Source organism: Mesoplodon mirus (assembly GCF_964341445.2).
Source record: "Mesoplodon mirus genome assembly, chromosome: 7".
Lineage (NCBI taxonomy): Eukaryota > Metazoa > Chordata > Mammalia > Artiodactyla > Ziphiidae > Mesoplodon > Mesoplodon mirus.
In genome coordinates this window covers 102,657,890-102,684,255 of record NC_138983.1, presented here as the reverse complement: position 1 = coordinate 102,684,255, position 26,366 = coordinate 102,657,890, and the positions used below count along the sequence as shown (strand labels likewise).

At 49.1% G+C, this 26,366-nt stretch overlaps 2 protein-coding genes across 6 annotated transcripts in view; both read right to left on the bottom strand.

Moving 5' to 3' along the window:
• The window catches only part of LOC309807233 (BCL-6 corepressor-like), a 9,253-nt gene extending 3,859 nt beyond the window's left edge, over positions 1-5,394 (bottom strand). For 2 of the 3 annotated variants that reach the window (XM_082626578.1, XM_082626580.1), the window contains exons 1-2: positions 5,090-5,394; positions 40-206 (exon numbers count right to left, since the gene is read on the bottom strand). In XM_082626578.1, coding sequence (XP_082482704.1) covers positions 40-206; positions 5,090-5,173 — 251 coding nt within the window. In that variant the 5' untranslated portion in view covers positions 5,174-5,394. Of the gene's footprint in view, positions 1-39; positions 207-1,895; positions 2,452-5,089 lie in introns of those variants that run through there. The other variant, XM_082626579.1, reaches the window with a different exon arrangement.
• On the bottom strand, positions 5,239-26,366 carry LOC309807238 (uncharacterized protein). Of its 3 annotated transcripts, XM_082626586.1 has the most exons (10): positions 23,875-24,563; positions 17,181-17,385; positions 16,024-16,152; positions 14,095-14,484; positions 13,384-13,437; positions 12,730-12,916; positions 11,859-12,103; positions 7,088-7,333; positions 5,675-5,855; positions 5,239-5,344 (listed from the first exon to the last, which is right to left on the bottom strand). In XM_082626586.1, exons 7-10 carry the CDS (start codon positions 11,962-11,964, stop codon positions 5,341-5,343), a joined length of 537 nt encoding a protein of 178 aa, XP_082482712.1. In that variant the 5' UTR covers positions 11,965-12,103; positions 12,730-12,916; positions 13,384-13,437; positions 14,095-14,484; positions 16,024-16,152; positions 17,181-17,385; positions 23,875-24,563; the 3' UTR covers positions 5,239-5,340. The 3 variants fall into 3 exon arrangements, 1 of the variants encoding a protein (XP_082482712.1); XR_014294528.1 differs by lacking the exons at positions 5,239-5,344; positions 5,675-5,855; positions 7,088-7,333; positions 11,859-12,103; positions 23,875-24,563 and adding exons at positions 12,110-12,371; positions 26,174-26,366; XR_014294529.1 differs by lacking the exons at positions 5,239-5,344; positions 5,675-5,855; positions 7,088-7,333; positions 11,859-12,103; positions 23,875-24,563 and adding exons at positions 12,110-12,371; positions 21,371-21,504.

Sequence of the window (26,366 nt, the reverse complement as noted above, 5' to 3'; positions counted from 1 at the left end):
CCCCAGCAGGGCCAGGCCAAGAGCAAGACCGCCACTGACCCGGTTCCATCCTGGGCACTGCAGTTGACATCGGCGCCATATTCAAGGAGGTGTCGTACGATGTTGAGCCAACCTCTTGCACAAGCCTCGTGCAGGGCACAGTAACCCGCGTTGTCGCAGTGGTTCACATCACAAATCTTGTTCTCCAGGCAGTACAAGACCACTTCCTACGGGGAGAGGAGAGGAGAGGAGAGGAGATACCATCAGACCACCATACAGTGAACCTTGTAAGGGTGACCTCCCCATAGCTTGGCGGTGCCCACTTTCAAAGGCATACATCCTTGGGGCCAAAAGCCCACCATGGCGCGGGCAGAAGGCAGGCATCCTGGTGGGGGGCGAGAGTGCGTGAGAAGGGCTTGGAGATGCAGACAGTGTTGTCTAAGGCTCTGCTGCACCAGTGGCCTGGCCATGGACAAGTTACCCTTGAACTTCTCCAAGCTTCCACAGGGCTGCTGAGAGGACGCATTCGGATAACGATGAGAGCCCTCAGCCCAGGGGCCGACGTGACCAGTACAGAGGTGTCACGGCTGCTAACATCTTAGATGACACATTGCCAAGCACAGACCATTCTCACTTGATGGGTCTGTTCGGTCAGTGGCAGTGGACGATAACACAAGTTTAGATCAAAGTATGGATGACCAACACTTAAAGAGAGCTTAAATCAGCCAGAGAACATTCCCCAGCTTAGAGAAGCAGGGACACGCAGGTCAGCTACATCCTCGCGCCCCTTGTTAAGACCCCAAATCAGAACCTGGGCCTCAGATGCTCTTGTCTGTACGTTAAGTAGAGTTAAAGAGAAGCTCTCTCCCTCCATTCTCGAGGAATGACCCAAAATGCCTCCAATAACCCCACCCTCTATTTTGCCTCACTCCACCCTCTCGGGGCAGAATCAGTCTTAATATTCTCATATTTACTCAAGTTAATGACAGGAACCTGATACACCACGCTGCAACCTCCACATTTCAAGAATCAAATAAAACGTTCACAACCCCCCCCCCCCCGAGATGTTCTGTGTCAACACTGTGCATTAGAATCACTGTTATTAACCTTATTTCTTTGGCTTGTTAAAATATTAATATGAACCACTCCCAGTAAGCAGAGCAGGAATTTATTCAATGTTTTATTACCTTAAGAAAGTTTTCAGACACATCGAAAGCATTTGCCACCAGAAAACACGTTATACTGTTTATACTGGGTAAGTTGTGCCCAGCAGAGAGCTGTCAGGTTCTGAGAGCTGGGAGTAGGCAGAACATGCATGTGGCCCAACACATGGTCTGCTGGTAAGGGGGGATGGGATGGGGTCAGAACAGGCCTCCTTGTGACATCTCTCAGGTAACTCATCTGTTAAACCTAAAACGGGGGTCATTCTAGCCGCCCATAAGTGCGAGATGGGTTCTGTAAAACCTTTTATGCCCTTTGGAGGACACGCCAATCAAAGGTGACCACTCACTTGGGAGAGAACTAGAATGTTCCATTTGCTTACCACGTGAACCCAATGGGGCATGCTGGTAAACCTGGCCATCAGTGCCCTGTTACTTCAGGTCACTGCAGCAGCTCCCTTCCAAAACAAGAGGAGGAAGAGAAAAGGCACGCCCACGAATGCGTTTCTCTGTTTACATCCCAACCTGCCAGAAAGCCCACAATCCTCTGGGCTCCCAGGCCACCTGCCCCGAGCCCTGGTATCCAGGATACCGCATGAAGCTGCTGCTCTTTTAGCAGGCCCTCACTAGCCAGACTTGAGTGGACGGCTGCAAGCTAATGAGTTGTGTGCCCCAGCCAGGGAGAGGCCCTGTCACGTGGCTCTGGGATCAGGTCTGAACGCCACCAGCTGCTGTGCACACATCAATTTACTCAACCCAGGGTTTATTTGCTGTGACAATCATGGCCTTCACCTGGAAACCTTCATCACTACTAGGGCAGATTCAAGGGTACCTAGAAATGAAAGGCCGTCCAAGCTGGTGGGTAAGTCAACTCTCTTCTCCTGGAAGATGGCAGCAAAGGCAGCAGTAGCCCCACGGCCAGGTCAGACTTTTTGCCACGGGCTGTCCTAACTCAACCACGTTGATCCCACTGTTTACACAGTGGTTCCCATTCCCCCAGATGAGGACGTCTTCTGTCACCCACAGGAACCCAGGAGATAGCAGGAAAGGAAGGTAGTACTATCCTCATTCAACACTTGGAAACTGAGGCCCAGAGATATTAAACCCCAAGTTCAATTAACATGAAGTACTAGACCTATAACTCAGGTCTTTGGTACCTGGTCAGCTGGGAAGATTCAAAAGGCCCAAGAGGGCCCCAGTTAGAGGGATGCAATCCAGCTGTGACGAGCATCCCACAGGCCTTCTCTGTTGGGGGTCAAGTGGGCTAACTACACTCTCCTAGCTAGGAGGGTGATGGCCTCTAAATGGATGGCAACCATCGCCACCGACACTTTCTCTAACTGAAAGGTGAAGAGGCGGGGCGAGTCTGTCCACGCAACACATTCCTTGGTTTATTTTCTCCGCTAGAAATAAACGGGAGTGTCTGAAGGGCAGCCCAGCCATTCCCGAGCAAAGTCAAACTGCTTTTGTCGGACAGCTCTCTGTTCAGCGGCTATAAGCCGAATGCCATTACCCGCAAAATGTAACCATAAAGGCCATAAGCCCGACGTTGTTAGTTAATTAAATGCCTCATTAACTTTTTAAAAAACATGACTTATTCAATTCATAGAAAATTTAACCATCACCGCTAAAGGCACAAGCATGTGGTTGCACACTGGCGTTTTAGCCTAAGAAATAGAAGCCTTTTTCCCAGGAGGGAAAGGTTTGAGGTCTTTGGCCATGCAAGTGATCTATTTAACACGGATCTGAAGCCAGAGTGTGTTTCTAAACTTCCAGAACCACATTATAATGACATAAAGCTCAGACAGCCTTTGTACTGCACATGGTATCTTTGGCTAAGCAGAAGAAAATAACCAAGAATGCTAAAGACAAAACTTCAGGAAAACCCTCCCAAACCACACCCTTATCTGCTTAAGCAAACTGTCCTTCAATTTTAAAAGGTTGAAGCTGCCACATCTCCCAACTGGGCCATCATCCCAACATTTAAAATTCTGCCCAGAGAAATCCCAGAAAGTTGGATTCAAAGTTGAAAGCGTTCATCTACTTGTCACAATGTTCAGCATCAACACTGGTGATCTGTGGAATCTACATATTGAAATTTACATTTGAAGAAAAAAACAAATCCCACCGTAAACATTCCCAAGGCTTCCTGTGCAATCAAAGGCCAGGTAGCCTAAAAAAGTATGGATCAAGTGCCCCTTGGTCCAGGCCTCAGAGCCACCAAACCAAAATGGAAACTGTCTTAGAGGACCAACGAGGGTCTTTTGACGTCTCTGGTCCCAAAGGGAGGCTGCTGGAAATGATGCCAAGTTCACAGGTGGGGCTCGGAGCCCCGCCCTCCACGGCGGGTGCAGCAGCACCCCGCCACCCCCATCTCCAGCATTTGCTGGAAGCGGGAGTCTACTTTCTCAACCCTAACCCAAAAGTTGGGGTTAGGGGTCTCCCCCCCACCTCCAGCGTTTGCTGGAAGCAAGGAGACTATTTTCTCAACCACGGGGGTGTCTAGCTCAACACTATGTGCAACATCTGCTCTGTCCTCCTAGGCGCCCGCTCTCAGCTCTTGGGAAACCAACTGGGTGCTCCTTGGACTTCACCTGCAAGTAACTGCGCTAACTACCACAAAGTGCTCTCTAGCTAATGGAGAGGTCTCCAAGAGACGTGTAGATATACACAAGAGCACATTCAACCCACAACAACAACAAAAAACACCCCCAAACTAAGCATAGCCCTAGTGCTTCCAACTTCCCACCCACAGTCATGTCTTAGGGCCAAGGCAGCCACACTTCCAAGGGCTCACGGCACTATGGACCGGGGTGGGGGGACACGATGGGAGACGGGGGACAGGGGCACAGAGCTGGCTGAGGGTGTGGGCGCCAGGGCTCCGGGCCAGCCTGGGTCCTGCCACCCCAGTGCTCAGCCACACCTCCACGCTCAGCCTGCTGAACCGCGTTTTACTGTCACCATTCAACTCCCAGAGGGCTGATGCCAGCACAGAAAAATGCCTTTGCCCTGTGGGCTATCACATCACAATTGCTACTGACAAGTATGGTGGGGGAACTGCACAGGGCATGGAGAGGCATCTGTCTCACAGAGGTTTTGAACTGTAAAAAGGGCAATTCCAGTGTGAGCCAGTCTTGCTGAGGAGCGTGGTGGGCTGTGGAGCACTGCTGGATTGCTACCTGTACGGGGATCAGCTAACCCCTCTGAGGCTCAGTTTCCTCATCCGAGAGTGGGCTAGTACTCGTTACTCCCAAGTGAAGATGTTAAAAGGGTGAAAGGAGTTACTACAGATCACACGGGCTTAGGCAGATATCAGCTCTCTTTCTATGTTGCTCTAGCAATAGAGGCCATCACTGTCATCAGCCGTGCTGGGTTGGGATACAGCAGTGTGGACAGGGAGTCTTGTGCAAGGCTCAACCCCTGCTCCCCGCCCATCAGCCCTCGGCTCCCGTGCCCTCTCAGAAAGAGACTGCTCAGGTCTGCCCTACTCCCACCCCCACTCTGCACAGACACTTCCCACCCGCTACCCCACAGGGGCATCACTCTGCCCCAAATAGCACAAGTTAGTAGAGCTAATAACTACTCTCCTTCTTGCTATTCAGAATCCAAAAGGGCTCATTAAAATTCCCCTGGTTGCCAAGCCCTGGGTTAGGTCAGATTTTGTATCAGAGATAAGTGAGCCGGACTGGCCGAAGCAGCCTACCTGCCTGAACGGGAACGGAACATCAGAGAGGCCTGCCTTTCTTTTCACACCACGACTGAACAAGCCACCAAAGAGCCCGCAGTGTGAGCAGGGCCAACGCAAACACCCTGCTGGAACACCCAGCCCGGCCCGCCACGTGGAGGGGGCTGGGCTCTGAGACCCGCCCCCCATCCCCAGCCAGTGTGTCCCCCACCCAAGGAGCAGCAGCCGGCGGATCCTAATCCGGGGCACCCACAAGGATGCTCACCTCGTAGCCAAGCCGGGAGGCCTGCTGTAGGAGGGTCTCGCCCGCGTTCTCATTGACAATAAGTCTCCGCGCTTCCGGTGGCATCGGGCGGGACTGGGTGGTCTCTGGAGGGGAGCTTGACCATGTCAGCTGCGAGGCCTGGGAAGCTGGTAACAATTGCTGCAAACGGTCCAAGGGCTTCTGGTCCTGCTTGGCCGGCGAAAGATCATAGTCGGAACTGGGCTCAGGCCGCTTTCAAAATCTCCGGACGGTCACCTATCACGAAACCAGGCAGCGCACGCATTTCAGGCTGTCCTTCCACCACCCGCCTGGTTCGCCTCCTCCCTGAGTTACAAACCTGAGTGGAGGAAAGCACTTTTCCTCCTCTCTGTCTGGGGGAGGCGGGGCGCGAGGAAGGGGTTGCATTTTTACTCGCTGGAGACTTCACCACCACCCAGGAGACGGGTCCCCTAGGAAGGGGCAGGGACGTTTTGGGGGGAGGGGTTCAGGAAAAGGAAAGCTTTGTCCCCAGAAACAGAGAAGTAGGCAGGCGGGATGTGCCTGCATAGGGCCAGGGGGCGGGGGAGAGCCAGGGGCAAGAGGTACCTTGCCATCCGCATTGTCCACCTAGGAGTCCGTGGCAGCAGCAAGCCCCGCCTGGGCTCCTGAGGGATCAAATGCTTGGTTTTACACGGTCGCTTCCCGGATGGTTTCTCGCTGTTGTCAGTGTACTTCTGTGGCAGGGGCGAAGGCTGCCGATCCATTTCTTCGTCCATGCACAGCACATCTGTCAGGGGGAGAAGCAGCGGGCGTTACACAGTTGTAGCCGGTGAGGAAAGAAAAGCCCATTGTTAGCACTGATCGTTGGAGCAGCTTCAGTTTTTAAAGATATACCAATTATGTTTTCAAAGCACTAATATTTTAATCATCCCACATTCAACCGGCAAATAGGCTAACCCACGAAACGCCAAATGGCAAGTCGCTTCAAAGGGCCGCAAGACAGGGCAGAAGCCAGCCCTTCGTGCGCTCCCGTCCCCACCCGTGGGGGGCCTGGGTGCTCGGGACAGGGCGACTGGGGACAGCCTGAGGCTGGAATGAGGGCACTGACAAGCGCCCGAGGTCACCCAAGACTTCCCTTCCTGCCCAGCCGCGGGCTGGGTGATGAGGAGCAGCCCAGGAAGTCGAGCTCCCGCCTCACTGTCCATTCCATAAGGAAGTGTGCAGGCTGAAAGGACCTCATGAAGAAAACTCCCCGCTCGCCACACGCTACTCTTGTCAACTTGGATGGCGCTCAGGTCCCCTCCAGGGCCGTTTCCCACAGAGGGCGGGTGATCCACCCTCCAGGAGCGCCCCCCGTCCCGTGCGTATCTTGTTCATTGTCACTGCATTTAAGGGACTCCTCCAACCAGCTGCTGTTGCTTTTGGCCTCTGCCCTTTTCCTGCCAGGTTTCTCTTTGGAGATGCTATTGCCCTGGGGGGTGACCGCAGGCTGAACCGCCTGGGTCACTTCCTTCCTGCCATGCCGGCCAGGTTTGCTCTCTGCTCCCGCCGTCCTCTAAGGTGCAGCAAGCGGCGCTGCTTTCTGGAATGGAGCCCTGTTAATTCAATTCACACCTCAGGTTGGTCAGCTCACTATAATGTGGCTCTTCTAAGTGGTTAGAGGAACTGTCTGTCATTTCCCTCTCAGGCCAGTCAGCTAATGGAGAAATAACTACAAATTAATGAAGAAGCCCCCCAGGGCGGGGGGGCGGGGAACAAACTGTCTTACACATCACTAACAGGGGTGGGGGAGAGGAGGGGTGTGGTCACTGTGATGGCTGGAACTTGTCACCAAGTCTCGGGAGGGGGCCTATTTGCCTTTGGCCACCTTTGGGCTCCAGCCCCGGCACCCGGCTTTGGGGGGGTGGGGAGGTGTGAGTGGCTCCCCCCAGGGCTCCAGGGTGGGACTGGAACTTTCCACTGCTCCGCTCCAGGACTTCCGTAGGGTGCCCTGCGGGCCCGAAGCCAAACCGAGCTCACCTTTGGAGACCCGTCTCCGCTTGGCTTTCAGCAGAGGGTCCTCCGGGAGCACAGTGGTCTCAGTGTGGTTCCTATTGGCAGACACCTTGCGCTTTCTGTTCAGCCGGAGGGTGGGGCTGCGTGACGCGTCCGGGGCCGCCTGGTCGGCGGGGGACTCTCTGGGGGGCTCCGTGTCCATGTCCTCAGGAAGATCACTGTCTTCTGGGGCTTCAAAGCGGTCAGCTTTGCTTCCATCATAACACTCCCCTAGGGGAGGGGAGACAACCCGGAAAGGAGGGAACAAAGGTCACCAGGAGCAGGCAGGACCCCCATGCCCAAGGCAATCTGCTACCAACAGACGCACCCCCCTTTGGAGACCAGGGGCCTCACACGCCGGAAGCACAAAACCCTCAGAAAGACGTCCCAAAGGAAGGACAGCTGAACACAACCAGCAAAGAAAGCAGAAAATGAGGCGCGTAGCCCACTCACAATCCATCCTTCAAGGGTCAAGGTGAGGCATCTACACCATCCCTCTATAGGCATGTGAGATCACTCCCTAACTGCTTAACTCTCCAAGGTGGCTTACTTTTAAAGGGGGGTGAGTGACCTCACAGTAAGATCCAACCAATCAGGGCAGAGCTACAAATGACTATGGAAACAGCTGCTAGTCAACAAAAAAGGCTGATGTCATCAAGAGACCAAATAGCCCCCAACTGCCATCTACACAGACATAGCACCCATGTTCACTTGGGTCAGCAGGGGCGAGGGTGAAGAAAAAGGGTAGGGAAAGAATGGTGGGAGGCTGGGAAGCTGGGGAGACCAAGGCAAGAGGAGCCTGGCAAAGGGAAAGGAAAGGCTTCCTGGTGCACACACAAGGGTCAACGGCAATTTCAAAGAACTCAACCAGATTGCTACAAGTCCGTCTGTCCTCTTTCCACACCCATGGGGGGAAAAGCATTTCACTGCCATCGAGGGGCTGCTCCTATTTCCTGTCTAGGAAGAAGGCCCTCAGTGACACCAGTCACCCACCTGGCACGTCTCCACGCCTTCCTTCCCAGGCAACAAGCATCTAAGGACATTTCAAAGACAAGACTCCAACCCCCTTCATGGGGGTGGGGTGGGGGGCTGCGGCGGGCAGGGCTGAACTGCTCACACCCCAGCTCCGCCTGTGTTCCTCCTGCCCCCTCTGCTCAATCTAGCATCCACTTGGGGCTTTTCCTCCAATCACCCTAGCCTAACATCACTCCTCACTTTTGCTCTAGCCAAAGAAACAGTTCAACTGCTTTGCTAGTCACATTGTTTCTAACACACAAAGAATTCCATAATGATCACTGTGCTGTTAAAGAGTTCCCCGAAGATGACCCTGTGTCCATCACCGGCCGGGGGTGGGGGTGGGTGTATGAGTTTGGTATTTCGTTAACACCTGAGCTAAGCTCCCACAGCCCGTTTTTCTAGATGAAATCATGGACACACCCCTCACATGCTGCTCGCATTCCTCCTCCGCTCCCTAGACCACTTCAAGTATCACTCCCACTTCTGCCCAGCCGGCTGGTCCCCTGATCAGCCTCTCTTGGGGGCATTCCCAGCATTTAATGGCAGCCAGTTGTGGGGATGAACCTCACCCTGGCCTGGGCTAGCCTGACCTGTGCTCTCAATGGTGGAACACACTTAGCTTTTCTCCAAGGGTATCCCAAGGTGGGAGAGATCCCCATCTACTCTTGCCGGAATGGTGGAATCACCCCAACCGCGAGGGTCTCCTGCCATGGCAGCAGGAGAAACCCCAAACTCCTGGCCTGTGCTTACGGGTGATGCAGCCCAGGCTACCGCAGGCCCGGTGAAGACGGCGTGCTGCAACTCTCACTCCGGCTGCTCTGTGACCCTCTTAAACACTCGGGCAGGAATGGCGCCGCTTTACAACTCGGCCCCCTTCACTTTGTAAAGTGGGAATGTTACTGCTAGCCTCCCTCCAGGGGTGGGCTTCATAATCACGGGCCGGGCTCAGCACAGAGAAAGGCTGGAAAAATCCCTTTAACCAAAAGGTGCCAAGACTTTCAGACCAGCCTGAATCTCAGGCCTGAAATGTAGGAAATTTTAAGAGGTGAGCCCTGCTGGTTACACCATTGGACTTCTCTGGTCCAATCTGGTCCAATCAGCCTTCCCTAAAAGCTCCGTGGGAGGGGATCCATGGAGGAATGGAAGGGCTGCCTTAAGAACCCCCACGTCCAATTTGAAAGTTTCTTTTTCCAAACTAGGTCCATCCACCCTTCCCCCAACCCCGGAGCCTTTTAGGGCAAAGATCTCAATTCCCCTCAGCTAAGGCCCCCCAAGACCTTACGTTAGTGTGACCTTACCCAGGCCAGTAATAACCCTGAAGGACACCCACCCCGACTGCCCAAGATGCCCATGGCCACCAGCTATGGGGTAGAGGCTCCGTGTCACTTGGAGCTTCTCAAAGACTGTTCTAACCACGACCCACAGGAGGATGACCCTTGAGGGCAAAGGAGATGGGGAGATAAATAGATACACGGGGATCCTAACCATCAGGCTTTGCCATCATTGCTACTTTTGGCCCTTCTAAAAGTGGGAAGCCATGTGCCCTTGGTCACCCAGTCTAAGCAAGATGTGAACGTGGTCCCTGCAGCATGGTCCTATGACTCACAGCACCTATATCCCAAATTCATTATGGTTGTACCACAGCATCACCTCACAGAAGCATCACCACAGCAACATTTACAAGTCACTGTGGCAGCAAAGCACCCTCACCACTGTTGAGCCATGCCCAGTGAGGCCTAAACGAGGTGAGAGGGTTCTGAGTCGCTGGAAGGCTCCCCAGGATTAAAATCCCCTTCTCTGTAGCTTAACTATAGCACCTCCAGTCAGGGCTAACCTTGTTCAAAGTTACACCCGCTACACAAGGGGTGCAGGGGACCTCTGTTCCAGAGTAGTTTACACACGTGCAGGTGCTCAGCTGGAAGAGAAGTTCCCTGAGCAAAGAAGTTTCATGAAGCCCCTCGACTGAGGCTTCCTCCAGCTCCTGGCCAGGCACTGCCACTGAGCAGGTCCTAGGCCTGTCCCAGCCAAGTGGTTGGCAAGGGAGATGGTTACTCCAAGTTTGAGAAGGAAGGGACCAATGCCTCCTTGCCCCGCCCCATCTTCAAATGCCACTGAGGGTTCCTAGTGATGAACTTCCAAGTCTGAGGAACCTCCCAACTCATTTGGTGAACTTCCAAAATAAAAATTTCACTCAGCCACCCATGTGATCATAAAGAATAAATGAGTATCTCGGCCACTGTGTTTTCAAGTTAATTCCTTTCTTTAAACAAGCCCATAGCAACAAGATGCACCCGCACCAGGACAACCAGGGCCACGCAAACAGCACCCACCACCTTGGAAGCTCCTGGTCCCTCCATGGGTAGGGGCTGCCTCAGAAGGGGGAAGGCATCTTGAAGGCGTCCTGGACCCTCTCTGGGACCCCTGCCCGCCCCAAATCCCCGCCCCAGCTCCCATGTGCTCACAGCTCGGCTCTCGGCCACACCGACACCCATGAGAAGGACCTGAGCCCATATCAGCTCAAGACATGATGGCCCAAGAACAAGAAGGCCCATTCATATCTAGCTGAATGGAATGAACACCTGCTGGGCCTTGGACGTGGAGGCCGCAGTAAGAACAGTGGCCCCTTCAGGTGACCTTTCCTGACCAGCTAGTTACAAACCCCACGTCTCTACAAGACAGAGGGTGGGTGGGGAACCCACCTCCATTGCCCCAACCTTTCAAACGGAGCCCCTCACCTTCCCCAACCCTTCTCCTGCCCTCCCATGGTGGCGATTCATGGCTCACTGGGCCATGTCCCGGGTGCTCCAGGAAGAGACCCGTCGGTCGGTCTGAGATTGGAAGCAGGCGGTGGGGGGAGGTGGCTTTCGGAATCATCTGGGGCTCAGGCCCTGCTCCCCATCAGCCACACCGAGTTCTTGTCTCCACGCTCAGCAGGAAAGACTGGGAAGGACGCACGCAAACGTCTCTGGGAAGAAGGGCGGGTGAGGCCACTGAGACGTGAAGGGCAGCGGCCACCCTGGGTTTGGCCACGTTGCTGGAGAAAAGGGCGAGAAGACTCGAGGCCAGTTAACTGCCCGTTCCCTTCCTCCAGCCTCCCTCACCGTCCACCCGGAACAGGCAGATCCCCTCCTCAGAAAAGTGCATCCCCGTGAACTTGGCCTTGCCCACTTTTATCACATCTCTCTGAGAAACTTCCCCAAGAGCTGAGTTATGAGGCCACTCAGGAGGGTAAGGGCTGCGTGTCAGCTGTGAGCACAGGCAAGGAGGGAGGCCTTCTTGCTGCTTCACTCCAGGGTGGCCTGGACCCTCCGTTTTTCATTCCAATCCCGAGGGGGAGGAGGTCGGAATCGTCTACTCCAGGCACATCAAGAGCCCCATCCCTCGGGTAAGGCCGCCACTGACTAGCCCCAGAAATCCCCTTCTACGGGAGCCACGTAGGACAAACCGGTCCCGGTGTGGCTTACCCAGAACCCTGGCCACAGGCCTTTGTCTGACCCTAAAGATGAGCTGGGGGAGGGCAGTGCTCCAAGCAGCAGAGAGAAGCACACGCTGTGGCTGACCACAATTTTCCCAAACTGCATCAGGCACCCACGACATAAGCGTGCGGGCGAACGCCGACCCTACGACTGGGTCCAAGGGCCTGGGCCTCCCAAACGTGTCCACCACCCCCAACTGTCCCATCTCAGGAGGATTTCACGCCCACCCTGTCCTCGACGTTCACCTAGGTGCCCTCACTCACCATCACCGGTGAGGTTTCTGGGGTCCGGAGCAGGCTGCAGGCCACAGGCCACAAGCACGCACACTGAAGAAAGCGGCAGAAAGACCTCCACTTGCTGCCAACACATCTCATTAGCCCAGGAAGTCTCGAGGGCAAAGCCCGAAGTCAACCCCAGTGGGGGAGCAGCTGATGGGACCGCAGAGTGTGACTCGAGGCAAACACTAGCTTTCTCTCCAATTTGGCCTCCAAAACAGAATACACCCCGTCTGGTAGGAAGAACGCCCTCGTTGATCCCACGCCCTTGGAGCGTGCTGTCAACTCCTAATGACTGCAAACAAGCCTGCCACAGAAAATAATTATGCTCCTCTTTCTGGTGCCTTCATCAGCCCTCATCTCATTTGAACGAAACCTCTGCCTTTGGAGGGAGAATCCGAGTACTCTCCACTCCCTCCCACAGGAGACTGTCACCCTGGAGGGTCTGGCTCTGGCTGCAAGTGTCATTCCACTGCTACCAAAAACCCGTATCCGTACCTGCTACAAAACAGAACACATACCTGCTACGCTGGAGGTCTTGCACCGCCATTCCTCTGCTCTACTGTATCAGACTATTACTAACTACAGGACTAGCATTTCTCCGGAAAAAGGAGATGCGTGCCAGGAAACATTTCATAGGTGCTTCACTCCTGGATGCCGCAACGCTCAAAAGGACAACCAGCCTTGCAATCCACAGCTGGGAAGGGTGGCAAGAGCAGCCCGTTCTCCGAACAGCCAGCACCCAGACGTTGGGCCGTCGGAAATGTATTGTTTCCTCTCACCTCCCTCGGCACTGGGGGAGGAACCGCCCCGTTCCCACCGACGTGGTACCACAAACGAGCCGCCTGGGTTCACTTACATCTCTCACTGTCGTTCTGGTCGGCAATGGCCTCCTCCGGGGCGACCGACTTTGGCTTTTTGTCCTGACTTCCTTTCAGCCTTTCCCAGTCAGCGGGGCTGAATTTGCGCACCTCGGAGTCTTTGGTCGTGGGGTGGCCACCTTCTCACTCTTTCATCTCCAACTCTGAGAAGCGCATCACTGCACGCTAGAAAGAGAACGGAGATGGAAAAAAGATACACCTTACCACCAAAGCTATTTCACTGCCCTTACCTTAAAGGAAAGTATCTTCAAAGAAAAGTTTGCCCAAAACCAACCACAATTTATGATACAACTGAGATATTTTAAAATTGAACGATAAAAATGTAAGAGTGTCTATGTGTAACTAGTCACACACTCTTTCTTCGTAAAGCCATATGTATGTAGAGATATATGTGGTGTGTATGTATAGCCATACATACACTGTGGCATACAGACATTCTCTTTCGAAGGTAAATAAAACAAAACAAAAACACAACGCAAAGAAAGCAAAACAAAAACACAAGAGAAAAGAAAACAAATGCACAATGAATAAAGACGACCATGGCCCACAAACTTCCCTTTGTATATTTGGAAATGAAATTTAACTCAAAAGGTTTATGGAAGATTCTAGTAATAAAAATTTGAAGAACTGACCTCACAGTAAGCAGCGGGTAGACATAAAATACTGTCCTCTTGTAATCCTTCCATCTATGTCATTAAAATGGGCACTCAATGGATCATTTAGATAACTTCATCCATTTTTATAAGCATAAACCAATTTTTTTCTTAACATTGCAAAACAATTTGGCTTTATTTGTCTTTTAATTAAAAGTAAAATATCTTAAGGAAATTCCTATACAACATCTATCATTCACTAGCAAGTTAAATACATACTCTATCCCTTTAAGCAAGGTTTGTTTTTTTGTTTTGTTTGTTTGTTTGCTTTTTGGTGGAAAAAAAATTGCACGAATCTCACAGACATGCGGCCGCTACACACCTCCACCAAGTATCACGTAAGGCATTCTAAGCAGCGCTTTTAGGTATATTTGTTAACGTACAGTAACGGCAGAGAAATCAAAGCGATTGATAGGTAAATGTCATGCAGTCTTTTAGACATCCTTCGCAATAATTAAAACTTCCGTTATCAGCATTTGAGTGGAGTTTGCTTAAAATCTACAGAATAACTTCAAGTATCCACTTACGTCCCCTTACTGGACACATTTCAAACATTTAAATTATCCTAAGCTTCATTAACCAAATCAGCCCGGTGTCCTGCCCTATCATACCCCCGGCCCCCTCCTCTTCACACATTAAAAAAACCTGACAACTGCTCAGGCTCCTGAAATTCGGGTGGGGGGGGCTCACCTGCAATGCCCGCTGCTCCCGGCCGAGCTGACTGGAGTCTGCGTACAGTCCGGTAGCGACACGCTTGAACCGGTCACCCACGTAACCAGCGGAGTTTGCGATTCTCTTTGCCAGCTTAGATGGCTTCGGGTTCAGAACTTTGCCATCGGTTGATCCTGCCTCGTCAGCTCCGTCTTTGGTGTAGGTGGGGGTGACGTCCACACTCGGTGGGGCACTGCCCACGCAAAATGGTTTGGGATCCTCTTGGGTTTTCCCGAAAGTGACCGCAGAGCCGTCGCTCCCCAGGGTCGGCTCCAGGAATGGAGTCGAGACCGGCGTCGCCAGGTTCTCCTTGTTGGTTACCGCTGGAACATTCTCCTTGCTTAAGCCGGAAACTGGCTGGCCCGGAGCCTGTTGGAAAGTATAGGCTTCGTGGAAGTCACTGATGCGCCCCAACTCCTCTCTCAGGGCAATGAAATCCCGGTGTGGCTGTAGGGCCACATTTTACTTTTTATTTTTAATATATGTTCACATGTTTCCATAAAGGATCCAAGGTGGCCCATAATGTAAGGACACACAATATTAGCTTTAAAAAAACATGAAAAAAAAAAAAAAAAGGTAAATCATGATCCTGGAAATGGGTTGCATCCTTTTAAGGGGTGAGAATAACAGAATGAGTGAGCCAAAGATTTGGGAAAGGATCTGACATTTCCAAATGTCCAAATCTTAAAATTGCACCAAGTGGGAATGTAGCTGTGGCAGTATTAACCTGAGAGAGCTCTATGATCGTTGTCTTGACTCATCACTTGCTTGCAAGGTTATAAATGACAGGGTAAGTGAAGGAGGGCAAGTAGACAGATAAGAGTCATTTCCTCATTCTCAAAAGAAGGGGCATCACTTAGGGAAGGGGACTCCAAAATCCTACAGGAATCCTCTGGATATACTAAATTTTCTAGGTGGCAAAAAGTATCTCATTTGACCCTAGCAGCCAGATGGAACTTAGAAAAGTAGTGAAAAGCTACTCAACTGAATGCACGTCATATGACTACGAGCACGTCAGTGAAAAGTTCAAGGGAAGATGCTGTAGAAGAGCAGTTCACCTTGTGGTTGAGCGTCCTCAGAACGTGCAATGGGAGGTGCAGCACCTGCTCTGTCTCACAGGGACCCTCCAACCTCTAAACGCATCTTTCCTGGGAAGCTGAATTCAAAGAGTCAATTTAAAAAGAAGATAGGGCTTCCCTGGTGGCGCAGTGGTTGAGAGTCCACCTGCCGATGCAGGGGACACGGGTTCGTGCCCCGGTCCGGGAAGATCCCACATGCCGCGGAGCGGCTGGGCCCGTGAGCCACAGCCGCCGAGCCTGCGTGTCCGGAGCCTGTGCTCCGCAATGGGAGAGGCCACAACAGTGAGAGGCCCGCGTACCACAAAAAATTAATTAATTAATTAATTAATTAAAAAAAGATAAAAGTCTCTCATAGAGAAATTTTATCAGAGCCTAGTATTAACAGCTGTAGAGCCACAAGTTTCCCACGATACAGCCTTAGCAGAGGCTGTTAAGGCAGTGACAGAAAATTTGTACCGAGGGAAATAGCAGAAGAGTTTGCCTACAATTCACGAAAAGGATCCCTGCACTTGGCCTGAAGGAAATCAGCAAAATTTGTAACAGCTTGTGTATTTGTATGCGGGATTGAGAATGAATTTCATTTTTTAATTTCTCTGAATTATCACATAAGATTCAGAAGATGCTCTCTCTGCCTAGAAGCCACCCCACTGGGATAACTATGCCTACGGAGTTCCTTTGCCTATGACTCCGACTTGCTAACAGACTGGCAGCCTGGCCCCAGGGCCTGGTCGCTGCTCCCAGTGCAATGGTGGATATGGTGTCAACGCTTGCAAAATCAAAGCCCCTTACATCCTCTCCATGCCTCGGTCCCACCCCCCACCCCACTCACCATTGATGTTCAGGAAGGGGAAGGTGTCCTGGATGGGAACGTGGTGCTGTGACTGGTCCAGCTCATCTTCCTCATCTTCTTCATCCACATCATTATCTTTCTCATCCCAAGGAGCAGATCCAGTGGATCCTACCCGAGAAACACACACACACACACACAAAGGTCAAAAGTGAGGTGCTCACGTTGCACTGTCATCCCTGCAGCTGACCCACTGTTCAAGCTAGGCACTGCCAGCACAGAGGTTCCTTGGGTTCAGTGTGCACCCTCAGTGCCAAAGAGTGGGAACCAAGGGTGTTCACCCCACTCCCAGCTCCTCCTACGGAGCCCCAGTGCAAGTTCTCATCCCCTCCCCTATCCAGGAGCTGCAGACCCTGCTCCCTTCTCCTAGAAATCTTTTAATTCCTACTCTAAACCCCTTTCTACACATTCGCATCCCTTCTAAGGACCCAAGGAGCACAGCTTCTCTCCTTTATAAGCTTACTGTGAAGACAGACCCTTCCCTCATGGCAGAGCCTCACTAGATGCACTGGAGGTCAAGTCTAAATTATCTGGCTCTTAGTCGGAACTGGCTAAACATTGAGTAAATATAGGGATCAGGTGGTATTCTCCTAGGAAAAATACCATACAAATTAAATGATCACTTACCCATCATTTATAAAGAGAACTTAATAGCCTTCATGATGTCATGGCAATTGATTCTTAGAACAGCCTTTGAAATACGCAGGAAAGATGAGAACCCAGATTTTATAGTGGAAAAAGCTGAGGCTCAAAACGTTGAATGACTTGTTTCAATGTCCCACAAGTAGTGAAATGGAAAGACCGAGGTTTATAACTCAGACCTTCTAAGTTTTAAGCCCTCCTTCTTCTAAACTACCTGGCCTCTCTTCTCAGTGTTGAGTCCCAAGAGAAGTTATTTTTTATAGAACTCAATACCCCCTCTTCTTTCTAATGCTTTACTGTTCCACTGGGTGGGCAGGAAGACTGTGCTGAGTTTATATCTTTTGTTCTCTGGGTTCTTTCTAGGGACAGCATTTCTTGCTTTATTTACCAGTCTTCAACTTTGTAAGCGAGGCGACTTTCAAGTCGACTATCGCTTTAAGGGTCCAGCCCAGAACCTGGCACACTGTCCACCTTCTCCCCAGCAGCTGGGGCCTCACCTGGGTTAATGATAGAGCCCTGGGGCTGGGGGATGTCACACACTTGATATATCTTCACTGGGTTCATGGGCACCTCCTTGGTGCCGTCGTACATCAGGTTGAATTCCCTGCTCTTGTTGACGCACAGCGGAGCTGGGCCTTCCATTTAGCTGGGTCGGGGTCGTCCACCCCTTCCTGGTACTTCCCCTGTCTCCACAGCCCAGGCCTGAGGCATAGGAAACTGCAGTGAGTGCCTGCTTGTTGCCCAGAAACACTGGAAAGTGTGCCCGCCCTCCCTCGTACAGACACAGATACACACAGCCCTGCCTGACCGCCCCATCACCCCAACTCCAATTTACAGAGACTGCAGCAGAAAACACCACGCTGGGGACCAGGCAAGGCAGGGCCCGAGAGAAATTAAACCAAATGCAAATACAGTATTTTAAAAAGAGGAGCCTCATCTCAAGTGCTTGTGCCAGCATCATCTGTCAACACTACAATGGCCTTAATGAAGGGTTGAAAATAAAGAAAAATCTGGAACAAGTATACACCAAAATACTAATGGTAACTTTTGGATAGCAAGATTTCAGGTAATTTTGTTTTGTTTTGTTTGCCTTATTTGTTTTTCACATGAATTGCTTATATAATAAGAAGAGAAAGGGAGGTGGCGTATGATATGAAGAATTTAGGCTTGCAGTTCCCTCTCCCTTCAGTCTTTAATCTGATGCACAAATAACTGTTGAAACCAAGTACCTTTAGGAGTAGCAGCCCACAGGAGGGCAGGAAGCACGCTCTGGGGGTTCAGCTGGCCTCAGTGCGAGGCTGAGGGCCTCAAGTCCTAATAAACTCACACCACCTGCCTTTCCCTGCTTCCTCAAACTCCCACATTGGGAACATTTTGCTGGGAACACCAGGGGCTGGTGGCCTGGGCCAAAACCAGTGGGGCCCCGCCTCTCTGGTTTTCAATTTCCAGGTCTAACAGGCATTTATGTGTCTGTTCACGGGATATCAGCCCTCCCCCACTGTTAACGTATCTCAGATGTCTACACTTTCTTCAGGGCTGTGACGTATGTGCTGGTGCAGAAAAGGGGGAGGTCTTTGGCAGAAGACTCAAGATCAAGAGAACGAGATGGACCGGCCAGACTGCTCCCACTTGATGTTAGGAAGATAAGGTGGCCATGTAGTTAGAATTCTGCAGGGGAACATAGCCTATAGAGTCTATGGGTTTGTGGATCCACAACTTTTATTTTTTCAGTAATGCCAACCAAGCTCGTAAGAGACTGACATATAATCCAGAATGACAGTCTACTCGTTTTCAAAGGGGGATAAAGCTGGTCAGTGACCAGCATGGTTAAGTCCAATAACCTGGACATAACCATGTATGATCTCAACCAGTAACTCCTGTATCTGGTTTCTAATGACAATTCCAAGAACATAAGACCCACTCAACATTTAAATCCAAATTTTCAGATGACTCCAAAGCTAAATGGAAATGATTTGATATTGAACTCTAAATCTGCATTATCTAGACTATCTCTTACCCAGTTGGGTAACCCAGAATCGACAGTAAAAGGCTCCTGCTTTCCCAAAAATCACAGGGCATAAAAATGAAAAGCACTGGAAAGGCAAGACCCCCAGTGAATTTGCAAAGCTGCTTTTGTGTCTTTTTCTTTTTGACCTTGAAGCCAGGAGAAATTCTAAAAATACAAATGTATTAATTTTTAAAACTTGACTTTACTGAATATTGTTCAGATCCCCAAGCCTACAAAAATAATTTTATTTTTTAAAAAATGCTCCCTCTTCAGACTATACTACAAAGCTACAGTAATCAAGACAGTGTGGTACTGGCACAAAAACAGAAAGATAGATCAATGGAACAGGATAGAAAGCCCAGAGATAAACCCACGCACATATGGTCAACTTATCTTTGATAAAGGAGGCAGGAATGTACAGTGGAGAAAGGACAGCCTCTTCAATAAGTGGTGCTGGGAAAACTGGATAGGGACATGTAGAAGTATGAGATTAGATCATTCCCTAACACCATACACAAAAAGAAGCTCAAAATGGATTAAAGACCTAAATGTAAGGCCAGAAACTATCAAACTCTTAGAGGAAAACATAGGCAGAACACTCTATGACATAAATCACAGCAAGATCCTTTTGGACCCACCTCCTACAGAAATGGAAATAAAAACAAAGATAAACAAATGGGACCTAATGAAACTTCAAAGCTTTTGCACAGCAAAGGAAACCATAAACAAGACCAAAAGGCAACCCTCAGAATGGGAGAAAATATTTGCAAATGAAGCAACTGACAAAGGATTAATCTCCAAAATTTATAAACAGCTCATGCAGCTCAATAGCAAAAAAACAAACAACCCAATCCAAAAATGGGCAGAAGACTTAAATAGGCATTTCTCCACAGAAGATATACAGACTGCCAACAAACACATGAAAGAATGCTCAGCATCATTAATCATTAGAGAAATGCAAATCAAAACTACAATGAGATATCATCTCACACCAATCAGAATGGCCATCATCAAGAAATCTAGAAACAATAAATGCTGGAGAGGGTGTGGAGAAAAGGGAACCCTCTTGCACTGCTGGTGGGAATGTGAATTGGTACAGCCACTATGGAGAACGGTATGGAGGTTCCTTAAAAAACTACAAATAGAACTACCATATGACCCAGCAATCCCACTACTAGGCATATACCCTGAGAAAACCATAATTCAAAAAGAGACATGTACCAAAATGTTCATTGCAGCTCTATTCACAATAGCCCGGAGATGGAAAGAACCTAAGTGTCCATCATCGGATGAATGGATAAAGAAGATGTGGCACATATATACAATAGAATATTACTCAGCCATAAAAAGAAACGAAACTGAGCTATTTGTAATGAGGTGGAGAGACCTAGAGTCTGTCATACGGTGTGAAGTAAGTCAGAAAGAGAAAGACAAATACCGTATGCTAACACATATATATGGAATTTAAAAAAAAAATGTCATGAAGAACCTAGGGGTAAAACGGGAATAAACACACAGACCTACTTGAGAATGGACTTGAGGATATGGGGAGGGGGAAGGGTAAGCTGTGACAAAGCGAAAGAGAGGCATGGACATATATACACTACCAAATGTAAGGTAGATAGATAGTGGGAAGCAGCCGCAGAGCACAGGGAGATCAGCTCGGTGCTTTGTGACCGCCTGGAGGGGTGGGATGGGGAGGGTGGGAGGGAGGGAGATGCATGAGGGAAGGGATGTGGGAACAGACGTATATGTATAACTGATTCACTTTGTTATAAAGCAGAAGCTAATAAAAAATAAATAAATAAATAAATAAATAAATAAAACACAAAAAATACAAAAATAAAAATGCTCCCTGCCTCAAAGGAGTTTACAATCCCTTAAAGGAGACAGATGATTCAATAGATCAGAAATACAGATACTATGTGAACACCAGTAAAACTGCCTAATCCATAAAGAGTCGGGGGGTAGGTATGGTTGGCCAAGTTTATCAGAATTTATGATTCTAGGGCTGAATCTTGAACATGGGTAGAAGTTAACCAGGTGAGAAGCGTGGGTCACGATACTCTAAGCAGAAGAAGCTTTATGGGCAAAGGCAGAGGCTGAAAAGCACAGTGCTTAGGGGACCTACAAGCAGTTCAGCTTGCGTGGAGGCAGCATGAGATCAAAGTCTGGGCTTGTAAGTAGGAACCATGCCAAGGAGTTTGGACCTGATTCTTAGAACACTGAGAACCACTGAGAGATGTAAGCAGGTTGTGATGGGATCAGATGTAAGTTTTAGAAAGAACCCTCTAGCTGCAGGACTGAAAAGGGTTTGAAGGGAGGCAAGGCATGAAGATAACACATAGTCTCTATATAATCCATATAATAGTGTCACTAGGGTCTGAACTAAGGAGGTGGCGGTAGGGATAGAGGATACAGGTAATGAACGAGCCGTTAAAGACGCTGACGTGAGAAAGCTTGATGAGGAACTGATTCCTTGAAGAAGGTGAGAGAGAAATCAAGGATGATTCCCTGGTTTAGGGTTTGGGAGACTGGGTGGGGGGTGATGCTGACCACTGAGCTAGGAGCAGGTTTAGAAAGATGATTTCCCTTTGGAAATGTCGGATTTCAAATGCCTGTGGAAGGCCTAGGGGAGAATGCCCAGCATGCCCAGGGCAGTTTTTTATCCCCACTCACCTCTCACATCACCTGAGGGACTCTCCCTGCCTGCCTCCAGCCTGGAAGAAGGTCCACCAGATTACTGACATCTCTGCCCTGTGGGCAAGGACCAATTTCTTTTCATTTCTGTATCCCTGCTCAGGCTTTAGCACACAGTAGGTCAACGTGTATTTGTTGAATTGCCTCAAATTTACAGAAATACACTTCTTGGGGAATGAATAAGTTGCTTTTACAGATGGAAGACCAGAAAAACAGCTATGAGCAGAAGGCCAAGGAGACACCGCAGAAAGTGCTGGAGGAGAAAATGCGTGCAGGACAGCAACTGCAGAGCAAACAGGTGTGGGGATGCTCCATAATCCTTGGGGCTGGGAACCCTGGGGCAGTCTGGGTGGCAAGGGAGCCAGCTGCACAACCCCCTGGAACCCCCAAGGCACCACCCTCTCCTCTGATCTCCCTCAGCGGTCCCTGGCCCTGGCCGAGCACAAGTGTGAAGAGTGGAAGAGCCAGTACGAGAGCCACCCCCAGCATGCAACTGTCCCCTACCCTGCCAGCCCAGTAATCATGAATGCCGTCTTCCTTCTCTTTTTTACAATGTGGTACATATGGATTTTTTAAAAATGAGATTTAACCAGCTTTTAAACCTTTCTTCTTTCTAACAATATCAGTACTCTCTGACTCTCCAAATGCGCCTTTTCAAGTGGATTTAATTTATGGAAAAATCACCCTTCATACTTTCCCTTTCTTTTTTAAACCTCCCCATGGTAGTGTAATGTAGTAGAAGGAGATTTGGCCTGGGAGTTTGGACACCAGGGTTCTAGCGGCAGTAACCCACAGTTACACACGTTATATTATTAAAGAAAAAAGTAACTTACAGAAGTGTATGAGGCCATTATGCACGTACACACAAATATATATTCACTCATATATCCATAAAAAAGTAGTCTGGAAGGTTCTATAAAATGTTAAAGGTGTTCATCCCAGGGTGGAGGAGATATACGTTAACTATATTACCCTCTTAAATTTTTACAGTAAATATATATTACTTTTATAATTTAAAAAGCCAAACTTTTCATTTTTAAAAACCTAAAACATGAAAGAAAACTGGAAAACCAACAAAATTAAAACAATCCCTAAGTCTGAGGCAATGATTTTTGTATCCGAGTACAAGTGATGAATGAAAATACTAAGAATGGTGTGTGACACCTTAAAGTATAGAAAAAAATACAGTAAGGCAAGTAGGCATTAAGATAATAGAATATAAAAAGTTACCCAGATATATTCAGACAATGGACTACTATTCCAGTAATAAAAAGAAATGAATTACTAATATGAGCTACACGGATGAGTCACAACAACATGAGGAGCCAAAGAAGCCACGTGCAACAGGGTACTTATTGTATGCTTCCATTCATATGAATTTCTAGAATAGGAAACACTAATACATAGTGAAAGAAAGCATGTCAGTGGTTGCCTGATGCCAGGCCTGGGAAACTGACTGTAAAAGGACAAGAAGGAACTTTTTGCAGGTATTGGAAGTGTTCTGTATCTTGACTTTGGCGATGACAATATAGATATACACATTTGTCAAAACTTATCAAATTACATGCTTAAAATGGGTACACCTTGTTGAATGTAATTCATACTTCAATAAAGTTGATTTTAAAGTTAAATTAAAAGTCACCTATGGGGACTTCCCTGGTGTCACAGTGGTTAAGAATTTGCCTGCTAATGCAGGGGACGTGGTTTCAAGCCCTAGTCTGGGGAGATCCCACATGCCGCCGAGCAACTAAGCCCGTGCGCCACAACTACAGAGCCTGTGCTCTAGAGCCCGTGAGCCACAACTACTGAGCCCGTGTGCCACAACTACCGAAGCCCACGTGCCTAGAGCCCATGCTCCACAACAAGAGAAGCCACCACAGTGAGAAGCCGGCGCACTGCAACAAAGACACAATGCAGCCAAAAATAAATAAATTAATAATAATTTTTAAAAAAATAGTCCCCTAGACGTCTGAGTGAGACAGAGTTCCTTTAAGCTTTCAGTCCCAGCTCTTCTCTGAAGCCTCCCCTCATTCACCCTGGCAGCATGTGACCACTGTGCATCTCTTTAACACCTTATATTTATCGGTTCCATTCAGATTTGATGCTTGAAAAGTTTTGTATATTTTATGTCTATCTTCCATTCAACTTGGTTCCTCTAAGGCAGGAACAATAATCTCTTTCATAAATTGAGACCATTACAAAAACAGAATTATGTTCCCTTTCCTCCCAATCAGGGGAATTTGAAGTAGGATTGATGAAATCCTGGAAATCATAAGCAAAAATGTCATTTCTGCATTTTTATGGCCACAGGGTCCTGTGTTTTCATCAGATTCTTGAAGATATCACAGAGCCCAACAATGTTAAGAATCTCTGCTTTGAATCCATGTGCTTTCACCCAGCTCTGTGGTACAAGGCACCCTGCCCCTGGGGCAATCTGTCTGTGGTCCTTGCAAAGATGATAAACCCACATCAAAGACACTTACTCTTGTGCATGTCAGTGGACTCTACTGCCATCTCTTCCTCCACAATGACGTCACTATCGCCATCTTCAAGATTCATTTCTGTCTCATCTAGAACACTGTCTTCTTCCTCTTCCTCCTCCTCATCTTCCTTGGAGACATCCTTTAATGTGGCAAGTAGTCTGTTGTAACCAGAAACTTGTTCTGGTTCACTCTATGCTTCACTTTCAGAACTTGAAGTATCTATAAACTCTCTGACTAAAAGGAAAATGGGGATTTTAAAAACAAAACTTATACTGTTCTTGTTGCTACCCCACGACTATCATCAGGCCCACAGTGGAACCAAGTTCAGACTTTTCTAAATAAAAACTAGCTTTTCTGCAAATATGCAACCCTATCTATTCAACCAGACCTAGCACCAAATTTGTTTAAAACAGCTAATCTAGCTATGATTCTAGAAGCGCTTCCTCTTCTTTGAACTGCTCATGTTCCACATGGGAAGACAGCAAACTAAACACATGGAGCTTTAGGTTATAAGGCGATCTAACCTATGTGTCAGACATTTGGCACCTTTAAAGGAGCAACAGGAAAACTTACAACAAAAAAGTGTACTTTATTTCTGAGTCTGTGGTAATGAAATAAGACCTTTGATGATTTTGCACTCTATTTTATGTTAAGCAAACATGACATTCCCTCTGAGGATTCACCAAGAGCCCTCTGGTAAGCCTCCTTAACAGGTTCTAACAGGCTAATCTCTCAGGACAGTTTCATACTTTATACGATATTAGTTATCACAATGGCATTTTAACAGACATCTGCACTTAAAACTAAGCAATATTACTAAAATATAGCTTACATCTAAAATCAAAGAGAGTGGAAATGTAGCCAAACTTTAGTACCATATATAATCTTAAAAGTAACAGTCCAGAATCTACTATCATAAAGAAGGTATAAAGCATTACCAGTTGACAAGTCTGTGGTTTTGCTTCCTTTCTGGAAACCCTGAGAAGAAACAGGCAATGTTAAACTTTAACTACTAGTATGTAGCAATTAGGAAAAGTCTAATGATACAACTTTAAATGAACGTGGCAGACTATACCGTTATAAATACATTATATCTATTGTCAAGTAAAAACTCCATATGCATTTGGACAGGTTTTGGAAGGATATGCCAAATAGATAATAAGAGACGAATGAAAAAGTCTAACAAGACCACATGACAAATACTACAGTCACACAGTAACAGGCTCTCATCCAAAAGATGGGAAATTTTGGCAAATAAAAGCCCTCGGGGTTCACCTTTTCTAGCAAGTTTCTTAAGTAGACTATCCCTCTAACTGTTGATAAAGCAGCCCAAAGGGGTGGGATGAGCACTAAGATCATAACTGAGAGTCTGGACACTTAGAGAGGAACCCACAACTACCCAAACATTACTTTCCTCATGGTCATTGAATAGATAGGTGATGTCGAGGGTCCCAAGCAATTCTTTTTTTTTTTTTTTTTTTTTTTTTTTTTTGCGCTACGCGGGCCTCTTGTTGTGGCCTCTCCCGTTGCGGAGCACAGGCTCCGGACGCGCAGGCTCCGCGGCATGTGGGATCCTCCCAGACCGGGGCACGAACCCGTGTCCCCTGCATTGGCAGGTAGACTCTCAACCACTGCGCCACCAGGGAAGCCCCCAAGCAATTCTTTTTTAATTTTTTTTAACTTCTTTAATTTATTTATTTTGGCCTGCTATGGGTCTTCGTTGCTGCGCCCGGGCTTTCTCTAGTTGCGGCGAGAGGTGGCTTCTCTTGTTGCGGAGCAGGGGCTCTAGGCTCGCGGGCATCAGTAGTTGCACCACCCTGGCTCAGTAGTTGTGGCTCGCGGGCTCTGGAGTGCAGGCTCAATAGTTGTGGCGCACGGGCTTACTTGCACCGCGGCATGTGGGATCTTCCCGGACCAGGGCTCGAACCCCTGTCCCCTCCGTTGGCAGGCGGATTCTTAACCACTGCGCCACCAGGGAAGCCCCCAAGCAATTCTTTAAAAACATAGAAAACGAACACAAGCTTATAAAATCTCTGCCCAGTCGCCACACAGGAGGCGCGCCGTCTAGCATCAAACTACAGGCTCAACAAAGGGTAGGAAGACTGGCGAAGAACCCCATCTCAGGCGGGAAGCCGCCAGGATCCCCGGGCGAGCTAGGCCGGCGCTGGGGCAGCGTGGCACGCGGCGGGAGCTGCCCTGTCACTACCCCCGGGGCACCGGCGGACCAAACGCGGGGACACGCGGGCTCCCACCGGGAAAGGACGCCGGCAGCGCCGGTCCCAGCCTCGCCTCTCCATACCTGTCATAGAAGGGATGCTCCTCGCCGAAATCCCTTAGATGCTTCTGTTGCTTTTTAGTTAGGGAGTTGAGCAGCTGGCTCTGGCTCCGGCTCCGGCTCCGGCTCCCGCGTTTGCCCATGGGGAAGACGTCAAGTCAGCCAACCTCCAAGAATCGCGTTTTTCACCTGGAAGTCGTCTCCTCAACCCACTCAC